Here is an 18,145-nt window from a genome sequence, read left to right as displayed (position 1 = left end):
CATGTTGTTGCTAGAGAACAATTTTATATTCATAATTTATCATCCACTTATACATGTATACATATAACTGTGAGACTGGCCAAAATCCAACTTTCGTTTATTAAGGGCCACTCTAGTGCCCACATGGTTACTGGATTTTTAAAATTCGAATTGATTTTATCTCAAATTCATCTGACATAAGATTTAAACTTCGAAAAAAAAACTTGGATATCAAAGGGTTAAATGTAATCAATTTTTACTCGAAATTAAAATATTTGATTTGTAAAAAATAACAATATATTTATATTATTAACAATCTTTATAAATACAATTTAAACTAACTAGTAAATAAATTATGTAAAAAACGATATTATTTAAGATCTATTTTATTTGTACTTGGCAGTAAAGCAGACAATATAGCTCCAACTGAAATGATAATAATTCAGAGAAATAGTAATTAATTATATAATATAACTTTGTTACATTAATTTTATAACTTACTGTACATAACAGCACCCACCATTATAAATGGCGGAATGCAACCAAAAGACATAAAAACTGGAAACAGTACATTACCCGTAATTGAACCCATACGTCCAAACATCATTGATAATGAAACAATCATGGTTCTGAAAGAAAATTTGAAATTAATCGTGTTGGCTTGCATATTTATATCTATGAATGGTATATGAATTATTATACGAACCTTAATGATGTTGGAAACAAATTAACTGATGTACCTATAGCCGATGTGGATGAAATACTTCCCATACAGACATATAAAGCTGATATAATTAGCGTTGTTAAAGCTGACGAAGACCAATATAGAGCAATCCCACATGTACCAGCAATCACAAGACCGAAAACTGCAATATATTTTAAAAATTTCAAGTTTATAATGCAGCTTTAAATAGTATTTATAGAGTTATATACCTTGTATGCGTTTATTACCCAAAGCGTTGATTAGTGAACCGGCCACTAAATAAGCCAACAGCCCCGTTACAGCAACAATAATATTATTTGTATAGGTCGCGGGCGTAATAACCTAAATTTTTGATATAAAAATGTACATATGTATGTCTTTAAAAGTTGTATTTTAACATTATAATTAAAAATTCATTCATTACCACAACACAGTTTTCTTCCGAATTTTGAACCATTTGTACCATTTCGGTCTTATTTACACTATATTCCAAGATCGAACACATACTAGTGGCTTCACTTGATATTTGTTCATATTCATGCAACGATGCAAACAGCTGAGGCAACCACAGGCGAATTGTATTTTGTCTTGAATTAATAAAATATAAAAATAAATAAGTGGAGCTTATTATCGGGAACAAAATATGTACATATATGTAGTGGTAAGTCTGCACAAAGTTTTTCTTATATTTTGATCCAAAACTTTTTACCGGTTCAACTTATTTTATTATGTTTCAGCTATTAATAGGAACTTTTTGGTCATATCGTGTTTTAAATGTTTTTAAACGTCGGACGGATGGACATTTTGTTCTAAAATGTTTTTGGTTCTTTTAAACAAACATTTCTGATCAACACACACAGAAAACAGATTGGTTGGAAAACAGTTGCAATTATTAAAATTTAATAATAATAACTAAAATTTTATTTCAATTATCAACAATTTAGAAATGCAACTAATAATCTGTATTGTTAATATATAAAACATAATTGGGATGGAATAATAAATTCTACAATAGAAAATTTAGTTACATAAACCAATATATGTATTTATGAAATTTATTTGAAAATGTTGAAAATGACTACCGAATTAAATTTAGTATATAAAGACTCAGTACTGAATATTGGTTGTTGAAATCATTCATTTTGTATAACAATTGAACAATTCATTTATAATTATAGTTTTTTTTATTCATTCGGGGTTCTCAACCGAAAATTGGGTATTGAAATGTTTGACATTTTCTAGACAAATAAAAAAATATTAAAAATAATATTCGTAAAATTTTAAATAAATTTACTACAAAAAGAAACAAATATTATATCAGTCTATAATTGAAACTGAGGGTCCCAAAAATTCGCTGATAATAGAGGCTTTTGCTCAATATATTTCTAAATATGTATGTACAGTGAGAATCAAAAGTGAGTATACACCAAAAAATATTTGATTTTTTTTAAGATAATGAAAATCCTAAAATTTATTCATCGATTAAAATTTTAATGTTTCGGTTTGTAAGAGATTGAGTTGAATAATAGATTCGGTTGTGAAAAAAAAGATTTAAGTCGGACTATAATGATTTTCATGATCCTAAAAAACTCAAAAAATTCGCGGGTGTTTACTCACTTTTGAGGCTCACTGTATATGGAAATGACCTTCAAAACCGTTTTTTATATAAAAATAAGTACAAATCTACATACATATTTCTACATACATATACCAAAAGGTTCTGAAATGCAATTGTCTAACTTGTTGATGAGCGTCACGACGGTAAGAAAATCGTTACTTAAAAAGTCAACTTTTCCAATTCTGGACCTCTGAGGTACTTCGCTAGCAGAGTTAAATTATACAATGATATATTGAAATTGAGAAGAATATAAGAAAGTGGTCTGTTTTTAAAAAACAAAGGACATTTTTCGCAAAGGTCTGTCGTGTCTCCTGGTCTATAATGTGTATTGAAACTGCTGCAAATGGTTCCTCCAACAATCGTCAGAAGAAGGATAACATCCAGTTACTAACATATGAACATTAGGGTGGCCCTTAATAAACGAAAGTTGGATTTTGGCCATTCTCACCCCCCAGTTTGGTGAACATTAGCAAAAAATTCATCCTGAAAAAATTTTAGGTAAATCGGTTAGGGTTAAGACGTGCCGCAAGCCCTCTGAAGTTTTGAGATGCATTTACAAGGGGAAAAAATGCATTTTTTTCAGTTTTTGTAAAAATTTTGCCATTAAAAAATTACTTTTGTAATTTAATTTAAAAGAATCGAAATGTGTACGTAATTGTCGTTCTAATGAGACATAAAAAACAGAAATCGGTCAAAAAATGTTAAAGTTATTAAAAATTCGCCAGGCCATTAACGTGTCTCAGGCCACTAGAACAAGAAATGTTGGAACAAAATTAACATATTTTGAGAAATATTAAAATAAAAGCTCATTTTTACTTAAAATATGTCCATATTTACTTGTATATGAGTTTTTGTCTTCGTAGGATACCGTTAACCTATTTTTAGGTATGAACAAAAAAAATTAATTTTTTTAACGGCAGTTTCAAAACTCCATTTTCAAATTTTTAAAAATTTTGTTAAACAAATTTCAGAATTTTTTGATCATCTCATTGGGATTTATTAAGAGTATAATAGGGAATAAAAATGTGAAAAAATTATGAAAATATCTCTTATAGTTTTTCCGTACCTGCGATTTAAATTTTGAAATTTTCGAGAAAAACCAATTATTTGGCAATTTTTAGGCCAATGAGCTCTATTTTCTTACTCTTATGAATTTTAAGCAAAACTTAATTAGAATATTATAGTCCAGATAATTCTAAATATACTCTGAAACTTTTACTAAAATCAAAAAACGTTAACCCTTAAATCGTGAAGGTCAAAGGTCAAATTTTTCAATATTTGGAATTTCTCTTGGAAAGATTTTGAAATGTTCGAAATGTTGTATATTTTTGGGCCGATTTTGATGAAATTTAACAAAAATATAACACAAAGCCTAGTATTTACAAAAGCAGCAGAAAAATTAAAATTAACCCTATATAGCACTTGGTGTTAAAATGACCCCAAACTTCTAAAACCATAAAAAATTATGATTTTAAAAGTTTGGTGTCATTTTAACCCCAAGTGCCATTAAGCGTTAATTTCCATTCTTGTGCTGTTATTATAAACCCTAGAGTTTATGTTATATTTTTGTTAAATTTCATCAAAATCGGCCCAAAAATATACAACATTTCGATCATTTCGAAATCTTTCCAAGAGAAATTCCAAATATTGAAAAATTTTACCTTTGACCTTCACGATTTAAGGGTTAACGTCTTCCGATTTTAGTAGAAGTTTCAGAGTATATTTTGAATTATCTGGACTATAATATTCTGAATAGGTTTTACTTAAAATTCATAAGAGTAAGGAAATAGAGCTCATTGGCCTAAAAATTGCCAAATAATTGGTTTTTCTCGAAAATTTCAAAATTTAAATCGCAGGTACGGAAAAACTATAAGAGATATTTTCATAATTTTTTCACATTTTTATTCCCTATTATACTCTTAATAAATCCCAATGAGATGATCAAAAAATTCTGAAATTTGTTTAACAAAATTTTTAAAAATTTGAAAATGGAGTTTTGAAACTGCCGTTAAAAAAATTAATTTTTTTTGTTCATACCTAAAAATAGGTTAACGGTATCCTACGAAGACAAAAACTCATATACAAGTAAATATGGACATATTTTAAGTAAAAATGAGCTTTTATTTTAATATTTCTCAAAATATGTTAATTTTGTTCCAACATTTCTTGTTCTAGTGGCCTGAGACACGTTAATGGCCTGGCGAATTTTTAATAACTTTAAAATTTTTTAACCGATTTCTGTTTTTTATGTCTCATTAGAACGACAATTACGTACACATTTCGATTCTTTTAAATTGAATTACAAAAGTAATTTTTTAATGGCAAAATTTTTACAAAAACTGAAAAAAATGAATTTTTTCCCCTTGTAAATGCATCTCAAAACTTCAGAGGGCTTGCGGCACGTCTTAACCCCAACCGATTTACCTAAAATTTTTTCAGGATGATTTTTTTACTAATGTTCACCAAACTGGGGGGTGAGAATGGCCAAAATCCAACTTTCGTTTATTAAGGGCCACCCTAATGAACATATACACTAATATACTAATTATGTTTCGAAACTATATATTGTATTTTTAATAATTTATCTTTCCTTTGAAATAAATTACATACATATGTATGTAGAAATAACAAAAAATTTCAAATTATTTTAAATGTATGAATTCACAATAGTTACTGACTAAATGCTATCGAATTGTTTTGGAATTCTGTTACGAGTACCATATAAATTCAGTAATTTCAACCGAATTATACGATAGTACATGCAACCGACAAAATTCGATTGGCGACAAATTCGGTTGTGAGTACGAATCTGTTTTCTCTGTGCAGAAATTATTTGGGGAAACACACAGGCGGATATAGCTAGATCGCCTTAGAATTTTATAAGGACCTACGATCAATATTTCACACAATAACAAAATCATCTTTTTGATGGATACTCTATGAAATGTTAGAATATCCAAAAAACCGGCAAATTTAAAAAACCGGTTTCCAGTTTAACCGAAAAAGTGTGTTTTTGAACCGTTTAACCGGTTTCGGTTTTTGTCTTTAAAAAAACCGGTTAACCGGTTTATATTTAAAATTTTTGATTCCTAAGGCTCTATATTTATGGAATTATTTTATATCTTTTACGAAATATTGTCAAATGCTACAATTTTCTATAAAATAAAACCATATTTTTAAAAATGGTATCAAAGTTTTTTAAAAATGTGTTTAAATGAGCTTTAGAAAATATATTTCATTAAAACCGGTTAACCGTCATACAAAAACCGGTTTCTCAAAAAACCGAAAAGTTAAAGAAAACCGAAACCGGTCGAGTTTACAAAGATAAAAAAAACCGGTTGACCGGTTTACGGTTTACGGTTTCGGATACTTTAATGGCGGGTATACAAATTTGGGCGTTAATAAATATACATATTTACCACTCATATATATTACAATCAGGAATAATGTAACAATTCCAAAATTGTTTCCCCAAGTCAGTCTAATAATATTCTATGAAATGTTTGTAATGTACTTACCCTAATAATATAAAAAAACTTAAAATATTCACAATTAAGCACTTTCCCAAATAAGGCTTAAAGAAGAGTGGCTTAAAACCGGTGGGCTGTTTAGGACGACTTGGTTCAATATTATTATTGTTGTTTGTATTGGCTTTTTGGTCCTTATCTAATTTGACAGCAGTAATGGCAGCTTCTATTGTGGCTATACTAACATTATCTGGGGGATCAGAGTCTTTATGGTTAGGGTTTTCATTAACAAGGAGTTTTATCTGTAATGAGTATTTTAAATTTGTATTTAATTAAGACTTTAAATTCGGCTGAATTAATTACATATGGGGAATCACATGGCAGACCATTAGTCATATTGTCATAATGTCCTAATATTACCTGATTCACACAATGAGTTTTCAGTCATGTAATTTTATCAATTCTCTAAAGTGGCATATTTTTGAATCTAATTGAGATATGACTTCAAATTTTTTTTGTATGACCAAAAATTAACTTATCTAAACAAAAAAATATAGCTCGGAATAAATGTGGATCAAATTGTTCCTAATATTTCAATAAAATTTTCAACGTTTTTTAAGTTTGCCATTCTAAATAACGAAATATAAAAAAACTTGTCAAAAGGTCAAAGGGAATCCCGCAATTCCTAAAAATTGGAGCAAAAATCTCAAAAATGGTATTTTTTACAATTTTGCCTATAGGTTCCACATTTCCTTTGGTGCTGGGGAAATACTTTGGCGATAAATAGGGAACACATCAAGGTTTCCAAAGCTGCTTTTTGTTTTCTGATCCCAGCCTTGGGATTTAAGAACATGTGGCCCAAAGTTGAATTGTTGATAAAAAAATAGGTCAAATTCCGAAGGGTGTAGGGCTAACATATTTGAAAAATTTGACAAGTTTTTTATACCAAATGTTCTCCGTAAAGATACCTTACAGAAAAACATAAAATTGTTATTTGTTCTTAAAGAAAGTTTTTTTTTAATAAAAAAAGAGTTAAGTCACCTTTTCGCCCAAAAAATAGCAAAAATCTACTATTTTTTTAATATTTAAATTGAAAATCGTTTATTTTTGGATCCTTAATATGTATTGACCTCAAATCTTTTCCAAAATTACGCCCTATATTTTTAAAATAGCGGGCTAAGGTTTTGCCCAATTTTTTAAATTTCAATTTTTAAATGCATATAACTCCAAAATTAGAAGAGATAAATAGCATGTTTATGGAAGACAAAAATAAGAAACAAGAAGAAACAAAATATGGCACGTGTTTAAAAATCTTACATGTCGAAGGTACCCTACTTTGAGCCCCCATATCGACGCCCCTGGAGCATTGGTATGGACCATTTTAATAACTTAAACTCGAATGCTCCTTGGCTACGCCCAAAAATTTCGATTCTGCCCCACTGTGTGCTGGTTGGTTACGATAACACAATAAATATAGCATACAGAGTAGTATTATATTAGGACATTTTTTGCTTGAAAACCAATAAAAACCATTGTGAAATATTAGGACATTATGATAATATGACATGATAAGAGACCTTGTGAATTGACCAATAGTTCAAAAAGTGTTATTAGTTTAGAACTTTTTTGTTTGAAACACAACAAAAAATTGTTTAAACTATCATAATATATTATGACAATATGACCAAATAGTAGACCGTGTGAATACCCCAATAGTATCAATCAGAAAAGTATGAATTTTCTTCTTATTTGTTATGGATTTACTTACGGGATAATTTTCTATAGGTTGTCTTTTATTCATGGCAAATATTTTTTGGAATATTTTTAAAGCTTCCGCATTTCTACCTTGTGACATTAAAAAACGTGGACTTTCCGGAAATAATGATAAAAGAATACCGCTTAACAGACTTGGAATACAACAAATAGCGAAATAAATCTGCCATGAATGGACTAAAAATAAAAAAAAATTATAAACAAAATATATATGTAAGTACATATTGGAAATGAATTTTTTAACAAAGTATTGAATGAACTAAAAATAAGCAAATATGTATATGTATGCATAAGAAATGCATTTATTCAATAAAATATTAAATACTTACAATTCATATTAAATACTTGGAAATTCCACTCATATGGCAAAATTAAGAAAGCTAAAACAGGTAACATTATGGAGGCCATAGAGAACATTATACCAATTAACATCATAATACGTGGTCTATGTTCAGTGCCGTGGAATTCCGTCAAGTATGACATCAGTACGGCGAATGGACCACACATACTATATATGATAAAGACAATATAGTTTAATTAAACTTTTATAGAAAAATCTAAGTATCAAAGTTATAATTGAAACTTACATAAGACCACCGAAAAATTTCGAAATCATTAATTGTGTAACATTTTGACTCAGGGCTCCACAAAGAACACAAATGACATCCATCAAATAACCAAACACCAACAGTTTCTTTCGTCCTTTCTTGTCAGATAAATAACCCCAACCGATTGCCGATATTATCATACCTATGAAAAATTATATTTTTTTGTCTTCTGTTATATTTAATCATTCATAGCACAAAACTTGCATTATAAATAAAAATATGCCATACGAAATTGATGTCAGCAAAATGTATGTATGTATGTATGTATATGTATATAATAAAAACAAGTCTTTGGCCTTGGGTCTTCGAATTTTTACCATATTTGGTAAACACATACTATTTGGAGTCAATTGGACATTCGCATTTTTATACTTTTCAATTTTAAAAAATAGTCGATTTTATTCGCGATGTAAATTTTTTAAAATTCAAGAAAATTTACAGGTCTGTAGCTCATCTGTGATCACCTTTATTTCCGAAGATTTTTTATATGAAACCCTAAAACAGGCTCTAGCTCCTTATTGAAAATCTCAAATTGGCTGTAGCTCCTTTAAAAGTGCTCCAAATTGAGAAAGGTTGATAATCCACTAAAAGTAGATTTTTTATATCAATTATAATCTGTGATCACCTTTATTTCCTACTAAAAATCGATTTTATATATGAAAACCTAAAATTGGATTTACCTTTATTTATTTCTAAATATCGATGTTTTATATGAAAACCTGAAACAACAGGCTCAAGCTCCTTTAAAAGTGCTCCGATTATTTATATGAAAACCAAAAACAGGCTCTAGCTCCTTTAAAAGTGCTCCAAATTGAAAAAGGTTGATAATCTGAGATCACCTTTATTTCCAACTTAAAATCAACTTTTTTATATGAAAACCTAAAATTGACTGTAGCTCCTTTAAAAGTGCTCCAAATTGAAAAAGGATGATAATCTGTGATCAACTTTATTTCCCACTAAAAATCGATGTTTTATATGAAAACCTGAAACAACAGGCTCAAGCTCCTTTAAAAGTGCTCCAAATTGAAAAAGGATGATAATCTGTGATCAACTTTATTTCTCACAAAACATCGATTTTTTATATGAAAACCTAAAATTGGCTTTAGGTCCTTTAAAAGTGATCCAAATTGAAAAAGTATGATAATCTGAGTTCACCTTTATTTCCCACTAAAAATCTATGTTTTATATGAAAACTTAAAACAGGCTCTAGCTCCTTTAAAAGTGATAAAAATTAATGTTTGATATGAAAACCTAAAACAGGCTCTAGCTACTTTAAGAGTGCTCCAAATTGAAAAAGGAATATAATTTGTGATGACTTACATTTCCCACTAAAAATTGTTTTTTGCATGAAAACCTAGCTCCTTTTAAAGTATGTACTTTAAATTGAAAAAGGATGATAAACTGAAATCACTTACATTTCCCACTAAAAAGCGATTTTTTATATTAAAACCTGTTTTAGCTCTAGCTCCTTTAAAAGTACTCCAAATTGAAAAAGGATGATATTCTGTGATCAGCTTTATTAATAGATTTTTAGTTTGAAATTAGAAAAACGATGATAATCTGTGATCACTTTTAAAAATCGTTTTTTTATACGTATAATTTGAATTGTTGATTTACAAACATAAACATTACTACACTATAATCGAGGAATAAGAAAGGATTTCATATATTATATGTACCTATATGAGTCAAATATTTAGCTTACCACAATAGGTTATGGCATTTAGGATGCCTTTATCAAGAAGATTCAAATTTAAATCGCATTCCGCACTGGGAAGTATGTAAGATATGACAGCCGTCTCAACGACCGATGCCATTGCAGCCGGGCACGCTACCAGCAATAATAATACATTAAAACGTCCAAATCCAGCAGTTGCAATAGCTTTTTCAAAATCAGCTGGTGTTTTAGCATCTTCGAGTGATTTATGATGGCCCTTATCTACAAAGAAAGAAAAAAAATATATTGTTATTTAATGCTAAGAATTGCAAACTGAATATTTTTTTACCATTCTCTGCTGTGTTTGTTATTATTGCAACCATTATTATCACGTTTTCCTTTATTCCCCTTTTCTTTGATAAATATCCTAATTCTGACTGACTGTCTGACCCTCGCCAATAATTACACGATTTTTAAAATTATTTTTAACACCACATTTTACAAACAATAATTTAAACGTTTTAAATTCCTTTCTCCATTCAGAAAAATAAATACTTTTGCGCTTGTTGTCTAGAAACTTACTAACTTTAGTCCCAGGTTGGAGTATCTATTCTTAATATGTTTTGAGTAGTAAAATTATCTCTAATCTTGTAAATTATCCCAAGTAAACATTAGAATAAACAATGAAATGATAAAGTGTGAAGATTAGAATGCATCGAATAGTTTATACCCTTTAAGTAGATTTTTAAGATAATCGTTAATTTAATACGAGTATTTGATTATTTTGCCGAAATTTATGAATCATAATCGTTGATCGATAAATCTATTTTAGAGTATTGCTCATTTTAATCTATATATATAAAAGAGTAACGTTACTGACTGACTGACTGATTCATCATCGCACAGCCCAAACGGCTGAAGCTAGAATCACGAAATTTTAACTGTGGGTTCCTCCCTCCCCAAAACGATCCGATAAGAAGGGATTTTTGGAAATTCGAACGTTTAGGGGGTAAAAAAGGGTAAAAACGGGTAAATTCGGTAACCTTATATCTTCAAAACTAATAAAGATACAAAAAAACTTAAAGTTGCATGTTACTCCATTTAAAAAATAAGCTGACAGGTGTTTCGTACTTTTTCGAAATTCGAAACATTTAGGGGAGAAAACGGGTAAAAACTGTATTTTGGTACTTTTTTTGCACCCTATGTATCTTTTAAACCAATAAACATAGAAACAAATTTTAAATCGTATTCTTTAATTATCAAAAAATAAAAAATATAAGTTTGGTACTTTTTGGAAATTCGAACCCTTAAGGGATAAAAATTGTGTTTATTTTTGGTACTTTTTCATAAAATTTGTTTTTTTATAATTTGACATAGGCATACGAATATTTTATTATGAGCTCCCACCACGATACAGAAATTTATTTGAATTAAATTTTACCAAAACAATGGGGATAAAAAAGGTACCAAAAAGGGGATAAAATCGGAAAAATACATTTTATTGAAATTATTAAGCCAATTTTGATAATTTTTTTAACACTGGTTCCTGGATTCATACAAAAATTAACTAACAGGGTGTTATTTGGAACTCGAGTGCCAAGGTGTATATTGGGCCAAATCCGGGTAAACAGTTTGGTACTTTTTTAAAACATATTTATTCTTCGGCACATTAACACAGATTTTAATATTTTGAGACATGTCTGTAGCATAAACAATTTTGGCAAAATGGAATATTTTTAAAGGTCGAACTTGAGGGGTGTTCGAGGAAGAAAAGGGAAACTGGTACTTTTCTCCTAATGGTACTTTTTTAATATTTTAAATTATTGAACTTATCGACATTAAAGTTAGCTGATTTGTATCTGAGTGAAGTTTGTGTTAGGCATAGGGTATAATATTTAGGCATCAAAATGTGTGAACAGAACTATAGGTACTTTTTTGTTCTTCTAATGGTATTTTTTTGAAATTTCTATAACAATGGACTTAGAAACATGAAATTAAACATATATGGTCCTAAGTGAGTGAGAATTCTAGGGGGAGACTTTTTGGTACTTTTTCTTTATTGGAATGGTACTTTTTGTAATTTCTTCACCAATGAACCTAGAAACATAAAATAAAGCTTATATATAAACCGAGTGAGTAGGAAACCACAAGTGTGGGTTTTTTGGTACTTTTTCTATATTCTAATGGTACTTTTTTGAATTTTCTATAACAATGAACTTAGAAACATGAAAATAAGCATATATGGCCCTAAGTGAGTGAGAATTCTAGGGGGAGACATTTTGGTACTTTTTCTTTATTCGAATGGTACTTTTTGTAATTTCTTCGCCAATGAACCTAAAAACATGAAATTAAGCTTATATGGACCGGAGTGAGTGGGAATCTACAAGTGACTGCTTTTTGGTACTTTTTCTATATTCTAATGGTACTTTTTGAATTTTCTGTAATAATGGACATAGAAATATGAAGTTAAGCATATATGGTTCTAAGTAAGTGAGAATTCTAGGGGGAGAGTTTTTGGTACTTTTTGTATATTCTAATGGTACTTTTTTGAATTTTCTATAACAATGAACTTAGAAACATGAAATTAAGCATATATGGTCCTAAGTAAGTGAGAATTCTAGGGGGAGACTTTTTGGTACTTTTTCTTTAATCGAATGGTACTTTTTGTAATTTCTTCACCAATGAACGTAGAAACATGAAATAAAGCTTACATGGGCCCGAGTGGGTGGGAATCCACACGTGGCTGCTTTTTGGTACTTTTTCTATATTATAATGGTACTTTTTGAATTTTCTATAATAATGGACCTAGAAATATGTAATTAAGCGTATATGGTCCTATGTGATTGAAAATTTAGCGGATACTTCATGGTACTTTTTCTTTATTATAATGGTACTTTTTTTAATTTTGTATAACAATGGACTTAGAAACATGAAATTAAGCATACACGGTCCTAAGTCAGTGAGAATTCTAGGGGGAGACTTTTTGGTACTTTTTCTCTATTCGAATGGTACTTTTTGTAATTTCTTCACCAATGAACCTAGACACATGAAGTAAAGCTTATTTGGACCGGAGTGAGTGGGAATCCACAAGTGCCTGATTTTTGGTACTTTTTGTATATTGTAGCGGTACTTTTTGAATTTTCTGTAATAATGGCCATAAAAATATGAAATTAATCGTATATGTTCTAAAGTGAGTGAGAATTCTAGGGATAGACTTTTTGGTACTTTTTCTTTATTCGAATGGTACTTTTTGTAATTTCTTCACCAATTAACCTAAAACCATGAAATTAAGCTTATATGGGAGTGAGTGGGAAACCACAAGTGGGGGCTTTTTGGTACTTTTTATATATTCTAATGGTACTTTTTGAATTTTCTGTAATAATGGACATAGAAATATGAAATTAGGCGTCTATGGTCCCAAGTGAGTGAAAATTCAAGGCGCTTGGTACTTTTTCTTTGTTCTCATACGTACTTTTGTGAATTTACTATAATAATGGACCTAGCGTTTCCAAAACACCAAAGAATTTCAAAACCGCGGTTTCGTTTTTTTTGGGTTTTGTGATAATTTTTAAATATTAATTGTTATAGAAACAAAATTAGTTGATAATATAGGAAAGGCTATACAAATTTAAAATTCAAAATTGACGGGTTTTGGTTTAGTGAATGCGAATTCAGAAGTGATAATCAATGGTACTATTTGTTTATTGCAATGGTACTTTTTGAATATTTTATAATAATTTTAGGCACACATGATTTTAAATGAATTTGAATTCACAAAAGTTGACTTTAGTGGTAACTTTCTTTTGCATTTTCTATAATAATGGACCCAGAAATATGAAATTAGACATTTACAATTAGATTCACAAAGGGAGACTTAATAGTACTATTTCATTCTTCTAATTGGGGTAGCGAAGCGCACCGGATCTGCTAGTTAATAATAATTTGTGTTATGTAGATATCGTTAGCTTAGTGTGCAACCGTGATTAAAATTATAGGAGACACAAAAATAAATATTTTTGAAATCTGTCAATGCAGTTTTAATACTTATTTGTTATGATTTAGAAGTACTTTGGCGACATATAAGTCCTTTTTGGGACTTAGCTCATTTTGAATTACTTATTTAGTTTTTTTTTAAGTTTACTTAGATTTTCTCATAAAATTTTTTCTTTATTTTTATCGATTTAACTCAGTTATTGGATTTAAAGTCTTTAAAGTTTCTTTCAAAATGCAATGAAGCAACGTTTTTGATATCAGGAGTCGAGATGATTCTTGCGATTTGTATTAAAATCTCAGTTTTCATAAAAAGTGGACTTAGCACATTTGCACGTTAAGCTAACGATATGTACCGTCGGGAAAGTTTTACCAAAATGTTCCAATCCTAATCATAGACTTTCATTAAAAATTTAATATGTTGGTTAAGCTTTTTCCCATTGGAGAAAATTGACAAAGATCTCAAGTCCGACTAAAAAATTAAGACAGCATCCCAAAATATTACCAAACAAACAAAAAAGCATATAACGAATCCCGTACTTGTAGGGTGAATTGTAAATAGAGACAAAATACTGTGATAAATTCGCAATATTTGACGTTTGTTTTTGCTGTTCGTATCGCTGTAAACAAATAAAAATAGGAAAATGATTTATATCCCTAAAATTGAGTCAGTAAACATTATAATATTTTGTTTATTCATTTTTATGATGATCCCCCAACAACAGAAGATACTCTCATTAAATTTGGCAGTTATCTAAAGTGATGGCAAAGGAAACTTATTTTTCACGCCATTCATTTCGTGAATTTCCTAAAAATAACAAAATGTTTCATTAATAATAATTCTTTAATAGTGTCATGACTGACAAATTCCATTTTTTATCATTTAAGTCGTTGGAATCATCATAACAGTAGCTGATTTTATGTATGTAGTATATGATTTCAGTTGGTATGTATTTTTATACCCACCGTCAAAAAAGATGGAGGTATATTTATTTATTTTTTCATTTCGTTTGTAACACATCAAAATACTCATCGCAGACCCACAAAAGTATATTTATTCTGGGTCCTTAGACGATCAAGCTATGACCGTCCGTCTATCTGTTAAAAACACGATAGGGCCCTAACGAAATGTCTATCCAAACTTGGCCAATTTTTAAACCACATTTTTGGTTTGAGTAAAAATTTCTAAAATAGCGAAGCACCGATCATATTTGGATAAATTACTTCAAAGTGGGCACTTTTCTACAAAAACTCAGTTGTTGGAATAAATTTTCGTGTTTGAAAACAATGAATGTCAACAATGGTAATGCCATTGACTTAAAAACATTTAGTTCTATATTACTTCCAAATGTCATTGTAATGTCGGTAACCGTTAAATTATTACATTAATTCAAAATTGAAAAACCAAAAAATTATTTCATTTCAGTAAAATGCCAATCTTCAAGTCCTAAGGTTTCCACAAATATCAAAAACTTATATAAAAAGCTTATATTTACTCTTCAGAAGCTACACAAACCTTGCCCACTTTAAAAAATTTTAATGTTTTTTCATATCTTGCATCAAGCCGGTCTTATGTGATCAAGATTGAGTAACGTGATGGGCCCGGATCATACTGATAATGATTTGCTCATTCGTTATTGCAGTATAATAGAGATGTATACACTCGAACATACTTTTTTAACAAAATCTTTGTTTTAGCGTCAAAAAATAGTATAAAAACGAAAATTTTTAAGATCTTTGTGAGCTATTTACAGTGCCTAGATGTGTTCAGATTGCATTGATTGGTCAACAAAATGGACAAACCGAGTATAGGGTTTTACTCGTGTAGGGTTTCACACGTGTGTTTTTCCAAAAGTCTTTATTTGTTGCATAGTGTAATTAATATCGTGATGAAATTCGATATAAACAAGTTTTATATGAACCTAAATATTTGTACCAAATTGACAAAATTTATGTCGGAATATAACACATTTACTTGTTGATACTACAAATAATATTGATATTTAAGCTATTTTCAGAACACAATATTCTTTACAACTTATGTATGGATCATAATACAATTTCATCGTCTAAACTATAATTGTATTCACTTTTGTACAATACATACGAGTATTATGAATTTTTTATGGGCGATTAAAAGGTAACTGTAAAGTCTTTAATACACGGTTGTCATATTCTTACAAAGTTGTCAGAAAATGTTCCATAAATTGTTAACAACCATATGTTTCAACATAAGTTCTCATGATTGTGTTAACCATTTTCTGAGCATGTTTCTGACAATCTGACAACCGTGTATACGTAGCTTAACGCTTCTTTCGGTAATGGTAACTGTATTTGATGTTATTTCGGCAACTGTTTTTAAGGAAAATTGAATTTACAAACATTTTCCAAAAAAAACATTGGTCAACTAAGGTAGTTCATAATTATTGTATAAAATTAAAATATTTGTAAATTTCAATAAACTTAATTATTGAACAAACATTTTTTTTCTTAAACATATTTATGGAATAACTTCCATATTCATAATCAATTTTTAAATTTATCAGAGATTTATAAATCAATATTTTCATATAAAATTCGTTTTATAAACCTTTAATAAATTTAAAAATTGATTATGAAAGTAAGGCCTTAAGTGTATAAAAGGTGATAATATTGGGATGAGCCCTGAAAAAAATTTTGAACCTGAAACTTATCCTAAAAAAATGAACTCCATACATACATATGTATTAATATTAATAACTAGGGGCGGATTTTCATGCATTTATAATTGAAAAATATTAAGCCTATTTTAGGCTTAAAAAAATCAAAATATGACCAAAAAATTAAAAAAGTATGCACTTATGTATATTTTTATGCAAAAACATAAAATAATTAACTATGGAACGCTCAATGCCTAAAAAACCGATTTCTCAGCTGATTATACTCTTTAAATTTACTAACAATAAAATATAAAGTTTTCAAATTATAATTGTTCTTCTGAGAAAACGATGGATATAATAATTTTAATATCTTGGGATTAATACTTGTTTAATGTCATAATCTTTAGAGCCTCCATCATGCAACTTGCCATTTAAAATCATCAAAATGTTGATCTGCAGTAAATTACACAGTGCAACACCAAAAAAATAACCATATACGGACACCACTACGTGATAAAAGACCCGTGTCTCCCAGTTCTGCCCAAAGTCATGCACTCTTTTTATTGGGCCCCAAAGATTTTGGGCTTCAAATCTTTGGTGGCCCTTAAAAAAAGTGCATGAATTTGGGCAAAACTGGGAGACACGTGTTTTTTTTATCACGTAGTGGTGTCCGTATATGGTTATTTTTTTTTTTGCTGTCCGTATATGGTTATATTTCCATGACTCAAAAAATTGCACTCAGTATTAACATCCAACCTTTATTTTCATCTCGTAATAAATGACTATGAAGAGCGATAATTGTCCATGTGAAGTTTCAAAATTGTTCTGTAATGAAAAAATCAATATTGTTACGAAATTGTACTTGAATTCAAATATAACGATTTTAAGGGCTGATTTAAAAGTAGCATAATGCTTTCAAATAACAGTGCTGTAATAGCAAACTGTAACATATCTGTGGGCATTATTAAATAGAAGCTTTCAGTTGACCATTGATCGTAAGTTGGCAACGCTGTATATTCGAATATTCAGTTAAAGAACATTGTAGAAAGTACACGACAGATGGCGTATGTATTAGTAAGATCTAGAATATTCGAACTTTGACAGTTAAAGAGCAATCTAGAGTGCAGATGCAGTGTTATAAATAGTGGCAGAGGTTGCAGTCGTGAGTGAGTTTATCAGAGACGTTTTTCGAATAAACATCAACTGAGTGCCTTAAAGTGTGTTGTGTTTTTCAAGTAAATTCGTGTACATTATAAATTGTGTCTGTATTTCTGAGAATTTATAAACGTGTATAAAAAACATTGAGTGGCTATTTAATTCTGTTGTTGTTGTACATTTTAAATAAATAAAGAGTTGTTACAATTTTTAAACTATTAAACGGCTTTTATTTGCAATCAAAAGTATCCGGTTTATTTAAAAGAAATAAACCAAATGTTTTGAAAAGGTTAAAACGTAACAATATGAATGTTTTTGATGAAATTAATGAATTTTTGATAATTAAAATAAATCTGTAAACTCTTCTTAAGCAAAATTTTCAATTGCTGATCGAAAATTAAGAAGACTTACTGCCAGTTTCTGGATGTAGAAAGAAGTTAGTTGACAACGGGTGAATTCCAAAACGTCTGTATGCAATGCAGTCATATCTTTATCAAGCCAAAGCAAACGCGTAGTTAAAATTTAAAAAAAAAACTTAGCATGCTTTTTACTTTTT

General features: G+C 29.3%; 1 protein-coding gene across 1 annotated transcript; it reads right to left on the bottom strand.

Annotated features, from left to right (window-relative positions):
* Positions 1-212: 212 nt before the first annotated feature.
* Positions 213-10,377, bottom strand: LOC135957355 (uncharacterized). The gene is made up of 11 exons (XM_065508085.1): positions 10,155-10,377; positions 9,854-10,087; positions 8,128-8,290; positions 7,870-8,048; positions 7,536-7,717; positions 5,819-6,069; positions 1,107-1,269; positions 913-1,024; positions 686-845; positions 481-608; positions 213-405 (listed from the first exon to the last, which is right to left on the bottom strand). The coding sequence occupies exons 1-11, from the start codon at positions 10,186-10,188 to the stop codon at positions 350-352; spliced, it is 1,662 nt and encodes a 553-aa protein (XP_065364157.1). The 5' UTR covers positions 10,189-10,377; the 3' UTR covers positions 213-349.
* Positions 10,378-18,145: the final 7,768 nt, after the last annotated feature.

Source organism: Calliphora vicina, chromosome 4, assembly GCF_958450345.1.
Source record: "Calliphora vicina chromosome 4, idCalVici1.1, whole genome shotgun sequence".
Classification (NCBI taxonomy): Eukaryota; Metazoa; Arthropoda; class Insecta; order Diptera; family Calliphoridae; genus Calliphora; species Calliphora vicina.
This window is presented reverse-complemented; position numbering and strand designations above follow the sequence as displayed.

What these genes read in the sequence shown, in the direction of transcription:
- LOC135957355 (XM_065508085.1), bottom strand. Translation starts at nt 10,188, where the DNA reads ATGGTTGCAATAATAACAAACACAGCAGAGAATG. An exon ending in AAATGCCATAACCTATTGTG is followed by an intron (nt 8,291 to 9,853) that starts GTAAGCTAAATA and finishes AATTTTTCATAG; the next exon opens with GTATGATAATATCGGCAATC. An exon ending in CGGAAGAAAACTGTGTTGTG is followed by an intron (nt 1,025 to 1,106) that starts GTAATGAATGAA and finishes TCAAAAATTTAG; the next exon opens with GTTATTACGCCCGCGACCTA.